This window comes from Amphiprion ocellaris, chromosome 23, assembly GCF_022539595.1.
Source record: "Amphiprion ocellaris isolate individual 3 ecotype Okinawa chromosome 23, ASM2253959v1, whole genome shotgun sequence".
In the NCBI taxonomy this organism is placed as follows: Eukaryota; Metazoa; Chordata; class Actinopteri; family Pomacentridae; genus Amphiprion; species Amphiprion ocellaris.
Genome location: NC_072788.1, coordinates 15,347,009 through 15,358,561, shown reverse-complemented (window position 1 = coordinate 15,358,561; position 11,553 = coordinate 15,347,009). Strand labels below are relative to the sequence as shown.

Sequence of the window (11,553 nt, the reverse complement as noted above, 5' to 3'; positions counted from 1 at the left end):
TATATATATATATATATATATATATATATATATATATATATATATATATATATATATATATATATATATATATATATATATATATAAATAAACAGAATTTCCCCATTTGCATTTTAATATTAATATAAATACAAATTACAGTTATAAATGGTTCACTTTTAAAATGTGGGTTGATATGGAAAATATTCTTGCATTTCTGTTCTGAAAAACATGCAAAACTGATTTTCGTACATAAAATAGAAAGCATCTGTGTCCTGTGTGTGTGTGTGTGTGTGTGTGTGTGTGTGTGTGTGTGTGTGTGTGTGTGTGTGTGTGTGTGTGTGTGTGTGTGTGTGTGTGTGTGTGTGTGTGCTTACCTGATAATTTAGGAAACTCCTTCAGTGCTACAGTCTTCAGCTGGCGTACAGTCACACTTGGCAGAGGCTTCTTGGTTTTGTGCAGTAGGTTGACGATCCTCATCTCTCCTGTGTTGGAGCTGAGAACGAGCTGGTCGGTTTTACACATTTTCTTTGCTTCGTTCGTGTGAGAGGCGACGCTGTGATCCTTCTCTAGAATTCTTTCACATTCACTCTCTGATGCCTGTATTTATAGCCTGTACATGGGGGGGGCAGTCCTTTCGTTTTTGCAGTACATAATAATTTACATCATTATGACACCATCTATTGTAGGAGCCTGTATTATTGTAAATATCCTAAATATATAACAGTTGTAAAATCCAAAGTAAAAGCACATTTTCTATATAATAAGAAAAGCTGCGTAAATCATGTTATTATGAATGTCTTTTATCCTTTACATTTTTACACTGCGATATACTTTTTATGTTTTTATTTTCTATGTTTTGGTGCTATGAGTCACAGCATTTGACTTAAATAAGTCAAAATGCAACAACATACTGATATTTTTAAAATGAATTTGGAGTCACAACGACAAATTTTGCAATATCACCTAAATATTCAGCGACATATCAACATTTATTATCACCATCATCGTTCTGGGTATTTTTATTTAAAATGACAGTAATATTTCCAGACAGTTGGCGAAGTCACAACAAATAAGCATACTTAAAAAATAAAAATCCCCCAAAACACCGGTCATTCACAGTGGAAAGTCCCCTGTTTCTTATCGGTCCTCAGACAGTGAAAAGAAATCACGTGTGTAATGGCACCATAACACGCAGTTATTGTCACAAAGCATCGGCAGCGGTGGCACACCATGCGCCAAACATGCGCATTAGGTTGTTCACCTGCACCATGCAGTCTCTCAGCATTTTTCATGGTTTAGTGGACTCTCACACCACTGACCATTAATAACTGTGTCTGTCTTAGTGTTGTTTCTCGTGTTTAGGCATTTTGCTGCATGTTTCCTCTGATGCGCTGCTGGAGTGTCGCCTTTCTTTTACGCGCCGGGGACAGCTCTCCAAACACGCTGGTCACACAGATCTCCTGCACAGGTAAAAACACAGCATGATTCAACCACAGCATCACTGATTCACATGTTAAATATGTCAGATTCATCAGAAGTCAGTACATCTGAGGGTGATCAGCCTGAAAGCTGACTTTCTAGCTGCTTTGCGCATCGTCAGGGTCTGGTGGTTTTAGTGTTTAAAACATCCAACATGTAGCTGCTGGGACCTCCAACATCCCCTTCCTCAGAATATTTCGCTCCTCGAACTGAAACCGAAAGTAAATTTGTTCCTCCTCTCCTCCTGCTGTTGTTTATTTGCAGGAGACTAGAATGCTGCAGGGTGAAATGGGCTCCAAACTGACAACTCAAGCAACTAAACAGGAGAAGTGCTACGACCCTGGAGACAAAACTCTGAAATTTGTGGATGGAGAAGACGTCTTAGATTGTAAGTAGACTTCAGTCAGTCTGTTTTAAGTTTCCCAAATTAGTAGTAAGATATCATTACTTTTTGTTTGTGTGACTTTTTTTTGCTTGTCTGTGCTTCTGCTCAGTTTTATGTGAAGACTTTAAGTCTCCAAGAGCTCAGATGTCCTGTGGTCATGCTGTGACCCCCACGTCTCTCACCAACTGGTGTCTCAGGCAGCTGGATCAGGTAGGCTACGAGTCATAAATGCTATGAACTGTATTTCTAAATGATAGAGTACCTCTTCACCAGTACACTTTGTAAAGCTCAGGAGAACTGGAAAAATAATGACTGCTGGGTTCCACTTGACTGCAGTAGAATTCAGATTCTTTGAAGACCCCCTCTAGAGACAGTCAAGGTTATTTCAGATCTTGTTAACATGTTCATATAGTGTCTTATATAAGCTACAAGTCACATCATGAGATAAACAACTAATCGACAGTATGGCTGAACCTTCCCACCTTGAAACTGCAACAACAGTCTTAAAACCAAACATTCAGACTTCCTGGGTTTCATATGTAACAAACCTGAGGGACCAATCATATCTACTCTCAGGTTGAACCTTTATTTTCCATTCTTCTTCCTCAGAATCCATGTCAGGTTATAATGTGTAGATGAATTACTCCAAAATCTAAACTTGTCATTGTGTTGTTTAAAGTAGTTTTACAGTGTTTGAGCAGCATCGTATGTGAGCTGGAGTGCTGAGCTGCAGCGAGAGGGGAGGAGTGGATGAAAAGAGAGGAGGGGACATGATTGATTTTTTAAAGGAAATAACGATGCAAAGTTACATCAAGCCATTTTACAGCAGGAAAAACAATGAAATCCCCTCTAATATATGAGAATGAAAATATATATAGTGAGAAAGATGATACATAATATATAAAAATTGCACTTTGACTGTCAATGCTTATAGGTATTTCAGACTCGTTCAACATTTTTGCGATGAAAACATTTCATTATACAAGATATCTTTCATTTAACAAACAAATAGGTACAATTACAGAACCACTACTTCTTTTTCTGTTGTCACTTACCATAAACAGCTCATTTTGGAAATATATTTAATATTAACTTGAATATACCAGTATCACCTATTAAATAAAAAAGAAATACGTTGAAATGTAATGGAATTATGGTAAACCTATGAATGTGCCATTAAAAGTTGGTTTTTGACCTCACTTACACTAATGTCATCATACACATATTTTTCTGTATTTCAAAAATGCAGAAAAAAGTCTGCAAAATGAAAAGGAAAAATTCTGTGAAATTACAGATTTATTTTTATATACCGTGTAGACACACAACCGTTGCCCTCAATACAAATTTCATAGTTTTATTAACTTCAATAGTAAAACGTTGACTTTGTCCAACACTGGAGTTTCCAGCCAGATGATCTGAAGTTGGTCTCAAATTTTCATGTGTAAAGTTGACATTGCTGGACCTAGAGATTCCAAGAAAAAAAAAATCATGTTTTGTGGCTTTTTTCAAACTGTGCACTTTTGAATATTTCTTTCCAGGGTGACAGCAGATTTGTGTGTGGCCAGTTTGGTTGTGGCGTTGAGTGGCCTTATGTGGAGGTTTGTAAAATGGCTCTTCTGACTCCTGAAGAAAAGAAATACTTTGAACAAACGTTGGCCTTCAATGCTGCCAGGGAGAACTTTCTAATCAAAGCAGTAAGTGTACGATTGAAAATAACATTCACCAGCTGTTCTTGTTAATTTGTTACATGGAATTAGAATTTAAAGAAAGACCTTCACAGTCTTCCCTTCTCTTTCATCATTTTTAGTGTCCTGGATGTAAATCCCCTGTGATGAGAACGAATGAATCCAACCTGAATATTTGCTGCAAAGTGTGCACAGCAAAAAAAGGACGGACCTTTGAATTCTGCTGGCAGTGTCTGAAAGAATGGAAGGGTCCGAAGCCACGATCGGACCGCTGTGGAAACAATGGCTGCTGCAACCAGCCACTGAAAACACTGCAAACCTGCCCAGATACCATCTTTCAGTCTATGCCGGGCGCCACTGGGTGTCCCTCCATCCGGGCCTGTCCCACCTGTGGTTCCCTGCTGGAGCACAGCAAAAAATACTGTACATTCGTTCTCTGCCCACGATGTATGGTGAACTTCTGTTTCGTGTGCTTGCAGCAGCGTCATCATAGTTCAAGCTGCAGCGTCGCCCCCAGACAGACCTCTATACCTGTGTGGCATCACGTGAACCACACCAGACCCTCCTCCCTCCAGTAAGACAAGGCCACCTATTTTCCATCAAGAAACATCTGACAAATATAATTATATCTGTGTTTTGTTTGTGAGAAATTTATTGCCAAATGTAATCATTTTATTTCTGAGGCATTCCTAAATCCTGGAGATGACAGTAAGTCAGAAGCAGGAGATGGAACATACATGTATCTGCACTGCTGCATATCTCTAATTATTATATATCAACCTGAATGTTGTATAATTAGTCATTTACTGCCATTATGTGCTGTCCTGATATTTGCATAAATTGCACTTTGATGCTTTGACTTGTTCAAATTTTCATATCAATAAAGCTCATTTTTTCTGAATTCAGCTAACAGCAGTTATTACTGATCTTCGTCTACTGATGAATAATTTAGGACCTTTAGGCTATCAAATATAAACCAGACAATGTGCCGTTCTTCACTGGAAAGACAACAATTTATACCATTTGGCATAAATGAGAAAAATAACGACATTTCTTATTTCAACCAAAGTAAGGCCTGATAAATTTGAATCATAATCTGTGATTCACCAGAGGGAGGTAATGTTTTGTTCTTTTCTGTTTCTCTTTGATTTATCCTTCATACTGTAAAATCTCACAATCAGTTTTATAAAACAATTTTTTCTTGTATTATTGAGACTTAATTAGGTTTGTCTGTTTCAATTTTAGCTCAAAGTCACGAGCTCAGTTTACTAACTTTCTGATGGAATAAATATTTAACTCTTCACTTTCAAGTAGTTTAAACCTTGTTCAATTATTTACATGTAGCTCCCAGAATGAACTGCATAAAAGTGAACATGAGATCACGCTTTCCTAAATACAAGTTACAAGATGAAGGCCTTTATGACAGTGACAAAGGTTGATACAATAAGGTTTTTTAAACTTTGAAGGGAGAAACCCCGATACCACCAAATATTCCAGCATCAGAGTTCAGGATGGAACCAGAATAATGTTTGTTTACCTGCTACTTAGTACCCTGGATGATCATTAAAACTCCTGTGAAGTCATTTATCAATCCTTTGGGAGAAAAGCATATACTAGCAATAGTGATTTAGGTATTCACAAGCATGCAAAAGCAAAAGTGATACAATGAAGCCAGATACTTCTCAGGCTTATAATAGCCAATATAATAGCCATTAAACTGAGTTCATCATGGGTGGAACCAGAGTCTCTCACTAGGTGGTGAATCAGGTACTTTCCATTGCATGGCATCGATTCAAAAGTCTATCTCCACTGAATGTTTCAGAAAATAATCCAATAACACTCAGTACTTGACATCAGGACAATAAAAGTGGGCTGTGATAATAATATCATTTAAAAGTCAGTCCAGATAACTACTCAGCAGTCATGTGATTTCTTCTAACTGCTAGAGAAAAAAAGTGAAAGCAACAGATAGAAAATGAAAAAGTCAGGGGCATTCTGTAAACGTGACACAGTGAGCAGTTTCAGTGTTTCCTGTTTATTTCTCGTGCTGAACTATATCAAAATTACTGCAGACGAGAAAAGACATGACCTAGAAATATGATGTTATTTGGGCTTGATGATTTAGAGCCACAATGGACACAATACAAATTACAACTATATATGAAGCATTGTATGTTGCTGCAATGTGCAAAATCCTCTAAATTCATGTTTATTTATCATAAATTCTTCAGGTAATTACTTTACTAATGTGAGACATGCATTAATTAAAACATTTAGCCGGTAAAAATAAGCACAGCATCTGTCTTCATTTCTATTTCTAAACCTTTTTGCGAACAAGTGTCAGGTGACAAATGAAATATCACATGAAATATTAAGTACAGGAATCCTGCAGATGCTATTTGTCTTCTTTGTCATCATGGGACTGATTGTTACAACTGTCTATTCCTCACATCTCCAAAATGCTACAGTTTAACAAACACTTCATATGTCTGAACTGATCAATGCTTCTGGAGACATAGATATGTACTTCTTAAGGGAAAAAATGAATCAGCAACATTGCTGTACGTTAATATTCAGATTCACAGCCAACATCTGCATTAAACATCACAGGAGATAATTGAAAGTGAGTTTTTTTATGGAACTATGTGCTTTTTCCCTTCAGGTTAAAGTTACCAAATGTGACTTTTAATAAGGTTTATAATTTGTGTTAGTGTGTTGAATGTTAATCAGAACATATGTGATCAGATCAACATTCTCTAACCAGCTGAGAGCTACTATTTGATAAATAACAGCTCAGACATCACACTCTGCTAATGTGCAACTAGTGTATCACAATCATTATACAGCATCCATAAACCATTAGAATAATAATACACAATTGCACCTCTAAAGAAATCAAGAATGTCTTTATTATTTCATGTCTCCTCTTGTTTGTTCGGATGATCACATATTTCAATCTGGTTTAAAGTTCGCATCTGTGTCCTGTGTCTGTCTGCTCCTCCATTTTCATTGTATTTTACACTTTCCTTGTGTTTGATTTCTAGACTGCACAACCACAGCATCACTGATTCACATGTTAAATATATCAGATTCATCAGAAGTTAATACATCTGAGGGGGATCTGTCTGACAGCCGACTTTCTAGCTGCTTTGTGCACCGTCTGTGTCTGGTGGTTTCAGTGTTTTCACTCCTCGAAGAGAAACCGAAAGTGATTTTGTTCCTCCTCTCCTCCTACTGTTGTTTATGTGCAGGAGATTAAAACGCAGCAAAGTGAAATGGGCTCCGAAATGTCAAGTCAAGCAGCTAAACAGGAGAAGTGCTACGACCCTGGAGACAAAACGCTTAAATTTGTGGATGGAGAAGACGTCTTAGATTGTAAGTAGACTTCAGTCAGTCTGTTTTGAGTTTCCCAAATGAGTAATAAGATATCATGAGTTAAGCTACTTTGTAGAGCACACATGGCTGTATGATATTATTTTTTGTTTGTGTGACCTTTTTTTGCTTGTCTGTGCTTCTGCTCAGTTTTATGTGAAGACTTTAAGTCTCCAAGAGCTCAGATGTCCTGTGGTCATGCTGTGACCCCCACGTCTCTCACCAACTGGTGTCTCAGGCAGCTGGATCAGGTAGGCTACGAGTCATAAATGCTATGAACATCATTTCTAAATGATAGAGTACCTCTTCACCAGTACACTTTGTAAAGCTCAGGAGAACTGGTAAAATAATGACTGCTGGGTTCCACTTGACTGCAGTAGAATTCAGATTCTTTGAAGACCCCCTCTAGAGACAGTCAAGGTTATTTCAGATCTTGTTAACATGTTCATATAGTGTCTTATATAAGCTACAAGTCACATCATGAGATAAACAACTAATCGACAGTATGGCTGAACCTTCCCACCTTGAAACTGCAACAACAGTCTTAAAACCAAACATTCAGACTTCCTGGGTTTCATATGTAACAAACCTGAGGGACCAATCATATCTACTCTCAGGTTGAACCTTTATTTTCCATTCTTCTTCCTCAGAATCCATGTCAGGTTATAATGTGTAGATGAATTACTCCAAAATCTAAACTTGTCATTGTGTTGTTTAAAGTAGTTTTACGGTGTTTGAGCAGCATCGTATGTGAGCTGGAGTGCTGAGCTGCAGCGAGAGGGGAGGAGTGGATGAAAAGAGAGGAGGGGACATGATTGACTTTTTAAAGGAAATAATAAAAGCAGGGAAAACCATCCGTTCTCCATTATCATCCATCCATTATCTATACACCAAACATGTAAATTCACACTGTATTTTTTTATCATCTTATTCATATTTTTCTGTATTCAAACATACAGAAAAAACTGATTCTGTGAAATTACAGGTTATTTTGAATATACAGTGCAGATGCAGCAACATTTGCTCTCAATATAGTGTTCATGGTTTTAATCATTTAAGTAGTAAAACTTTGACATTGTCCAAACGTAAATTTCCAGCTAGATTAATGTTCATTCATTTTCCATCTGTGATGTTGACATTGTTGGTTAATAGATATCCTGGACGTTTCTTCAGAGTTTCCAGTGTTTCGTGGCTTTTTCAAACTGTGCACTTTATAATATTTCTTTCCAGGGTGACAGCAGATTTGTGTGTGGCCAGTTTGGTTGTAGCGTTGAGTGGCCTTATGTGGAGGTGTGTAAAATGGCTCTCCTGACCCCTAAGGAAAAGAAATACTTTAAACAAACGTTGGCCTTCAATGCTGCCAGGGAGAACTTTCTAATCAAAGCAGTAAGTGTACGATTGAAAATATAACATTCACCAGCTGTTCTTGTAAAGTTGTGACTGAATATTAGAATTTAAAGAAAGACCTTCACTGTTCTCTCTTTTCTTTCATTATTTTAGTGTCCTGGATGTAAATCCCCTGTGATGAGAACGAATGAATCCAACCTGAATATTTGCTGCAAACTGTGCACAGCAAACAAAGGAAGGACCTTTGAATTCTGCTGGCAGTGTCTGAAGAAATGGAAGGGTCCGAAGCCACGATCAGACCGCTGTGGAAACGATGGCTGCTGCAACCAGCCACTGAAAACACTGCAAACCTGCCCAGATATCGTCTTTCAGTCTATGCCAGGCATCACTGGGTGTCCCTCCATCCGGGCCTGTCCCACCTGTGGTTCCCTGCTGGAGCACAGCAAAATATTCTGTAAATCTATGGTCTGCCCACGATGCAAGGTGAAGTTCTGTTTCGTGTGCTTGAAGCTCTTTTCCAGATGTTTGAAAACGAGTCACCATTACACGTTGTGCAGCAGCGGCGTCGCCTCCAGACAGACCTCTATACCTGTGTGGCATCACGTGAACCACACCAGACCCTCATCCCTCCAGTAAGAGAAAGAACCCTATTTTCCATCCAGAAACATCTGGCAAATCTAGTCATAGTTGTGTTTTGTTTGTGAGAAATTTATTGCTAAATATAATCATTATACTGACGCTTTCCTGAATTATAGAGATGATAGTAAGTCAGAAGCAGGAGATGGAACATACATACATATATCTGCACTGCTGCATATCTATAATTATTATATATCAACCTGAATGTTGTATAATTAGTCGTTTACTGTCATTATGTGCTGTCCAGTAGCTCTGAAGCAGGAGGTGGAACATCCATATACTGTATGTGCATATACTTTAAAATCTAACATGTTTAGTTATTATTGGTTATCATTTCTTTGTGTTGTTTTTAAATGTCAGCTCGTTGGTCCATAAAGTCATCTCAGGTTTATATTGTCTATTTCTCTGTGCTTGCTTTATCATTATGTTGCTTTTCTGCTCTGGTCTTCTGTGTATCACTGCAAGCAATGCTTTTCTGCATAAAACCCAGCTGTTGTTCTGTTTAAATAAAAGATCTAAAATATAGAAGTGTGTGAACTTCTCTCTTCCTGTCGGACATGTTCATGTATATAAATATTCTACATCACAGAGCCCCTATGGACAAATGAAATCTGTCATGTAAAATGGCACACATCAAATTTTGTTCAAGACAAGAAAAACAACTGTAGTCCTAATTTAGCTTTAGCATTTAGTGCTATATTTAATGTTATATTACTGGTGCAACTGTTATACATCAATCTAAATGTTGTATAATTAGTCATTTACTGTCAATATGTGCTGTCCAGATATTTGCAAAAATTTTATTTTTATGCTTTGGTTTGTTGAAATTTTCATGGCAATAAAGCTCATTTGAACTGAATTAAATTAGCATGCAGTTATTACTGATCTTCATCTACTGGTGAATAATTCATGGCCCTAAGGTGATTAGATATAAGCCTACGAATGTGCTGTTCTTCACCAGATAGACAGCGCTTTTTAATATATATATATATGAGCATAAATAATAAAGACGTCTCTTATTTCAACCAAAGTAAGTCCTGAAAACTTTGAATCATAATCTGTGATTCATCACAGAGACAATGTTTTGTTCTTTTCTGTTTCTCTTCTTGATTTATCCTTCATAGTGTAAAATCTTACAATCAGTTCTAATAAACTTTTCTTGTATTATTAAGTCTTAAATGTGTGTCTGTTTCAATTTGAGCTTAAAATTCTGAGTTCAGTTTACAAACTGTCCAATGGAATAAATATTTCACTCTTCACTTTCAGGTATTTTAAACCTTGTTCAACTATTTACATGTAACTCCCAGAATGAACTGCATAAAGGTGAAAGTGAGCTCACTCTTTCCTAAATACAAGTTAAGAGATGGAGGCCATTCTGATAAGGACAAAGTTTGACTGAATGGAAAAAAAGATCCCAGCTCATTTGCAAAACAGTAATTTCAAGTTCATCTGTCATCTGTAAACACTGTTCTTGGTAAATCCTGGCAGCTTGCAGTAGGAATGCATGTCTTTGTTAAGCTAGACTTCAAATGTTGTTATTTTGACTAAAGGGGAACCGGAAACCACCAAATATTGCAACATCAGTGTTCAGGATGTAACCAGAACTCCAGTGCAGGAACTTATCAATCCTTTGGGAAAAAAGCAGATACTAGTAATAGTTATTTAGGTATTCACAATCATGCAAAAGCAAAAGTGAAACAAATAGCAAATAAACTGATTTCATCATGGAGTGGAGTCGCAGTGGTGAATTAGGTACTTTCCATCACATTGTATCAATTCAAAAGTGCATCTCCATTGTATGTTTAAGAAAATAATTCAAAAGCAGTGCAATAACACTCAATACTTGACATCAAGGCAATAAAAATGGGCTGTGAGCATCAATAACAATGTTTAAAAGTCAATCCAGACAACTACTCATCAGTCATGTGATTTCTTCTAACTGCTGGAGAAAAAGTGAAAGCAACAGATAAGAAATGAAAAACTCAGGGGCATTCCGTAAACGTGACACAGTGAACAGCTTACCGTTTTGCTGCAGACAAGAAAAGACAAGACCCAGAGATATGATGTTATTTGTCTTGAGGCTGGATGATTTAGAGCCACAATGAAAGCAATACATATTAAACTATATCTCTAGCATTGCATATTGCTGCAATGTGCAAAATCCTCTAAATTTATGTTTATGTATCATAAATTCTGCAGGAAATTACTGAACTAATGTGAGACGTGCATTAAATAAACATTTAACCAGTAAAAGAAAGCACAGCATCTCAACAATAAACATGGGTGAATACTGGATAGATAAGGCTTCTATTAAAAAGGTAATAAGATTAAGAGTATATCTGTTTTACAAGGGTTGCAAATTACTTTCATGTCAACATTTAAAGAACCAAAAGGGAAAAGAGTCTTTTTTAAACGCTCTAGAAGTCAACAACTTGCAATCAGCACCTACAAGCTGACATTCTTTCTTTTGTGGACTGCACCCACTGAGGCTGAAAGGGGAAATTGCAACAGAATCACATGAAGCAGGAAACAAGACCAAGCGTAAACAATACAGTCAAAGCAGGTGTGTTCATGACTTCATCACAGACGTCAAACATCATTCAGGTGGAGGTTTGAACACAGCAGAGGGCAGCAGAGTGCCGTTTCTCTGACCTGTGGGATTCA

At 37.2% G+C, this 11,553-nt stretch overlaps 2 protein-coding genes across 2 annotated transcripts; both read left to right on the top strand.

Annotated features, from left to right (window-relative positions):
- Positions 1–1,222: 1,222 nt before the first annotated feature.
- Positions 1,223–4,432, top strand: LOC118470153 (ankyrin repeat and IBR domain-containing protein 1-like). Its single transcript, XM_035947355.2, has 5 exons — positions 1,223–1,450; positions 1,726–1,849; positions 1,956–2,056; positions 3,385–3,540; positions 3,654–4,432. Exons 2-5 carry the CDS (start codon positions 1,735–1,737, stop codon positions 4,107–4,109), a joined length of 828 nt encoding a protein of 275 aa, XP_035803248.2. The 5' UTR covers positions 1,223–1,450; positions 1,726–1,734; the 3' UTR covers positions 4,110–4,432.
- Positions 4,433–6,773: 2,341 nt separating this feature from the next.
- On the top strand, positions 6,774–9,862 carry LOC111567586 (ankyrin repeat and IBR domain-containing protein 1-like). Its single transcript, XM_055007854.1, has 4 exons — positions 6,774–6,906; positions 7,054–7,154; positions 8,134–8,289; positions 8,404–9,862. Exons 1-4 carry the CDS (start codon positions 6,807–6,809, stop codon positions 8,884–8,886), a joined length of 840 nt encoding a protein of 279 aa, XP_054863829.1. The 5' UTR covers positions 6,774–6,806; the 3' UTR covers positions 8,887–9,862.
- The last annotated feature ends 1,691 nt before the right edge of the window (positions 9,863–11,553 follow it).

What these genes read in the sequence shown, in the direction of transcription:
- LOC118470153 (XM_035947355.2), top strand. Translation starts at nt 1,735, where the DNA reads ATGCTGCAGGGTGAAATGGGCTCCAAACTGACAACTCAAGCAACTAAA. An exon ending in TGGAGAAGACGTCTTAGATT is followed by an intron (nt 1,850 to 1,955) that starts GTAAGTAGACTT and finishes GCTTCTGCTCAG; the next exon opens with TTTTATGTGAAGACTTTAAG. An exon ending in AGAACTTTCTAATCAAAGCA is followed by an intron (nt 3,541 to 3,653) that starts GTAAGTGTACGA and finishes CATCATTTTTAG; the next exon opens with TGTCCTGGATGTAAATCCCC.
- LOC111567586 (XM_055007854.1), top strand. Translation starts at nt 6,807, where the DNA reads ATGGGCTCCGAAATGTCAAGTCAAGCAGCTAAACAGGAGAAGTGCTAC. An exon ending in TGGAGAAGACGTCTTAGATT is followed by an intron (nt 6,907 to 7,053) that starts GTAAGTAGACTT and finishes GCTTCTGCTCAG; the next exon opens with TTTTATGTGAAGACTTTAAG. An exon ending in AGAACTTTCTAATCAAAGCA is followed by an intron (nt 8,290 to 8,403) that starts GTAAGTGTACGA and finishes TCATTATTTTAG; the next exon opens with TGTCCTGGATGTAAATCCCC.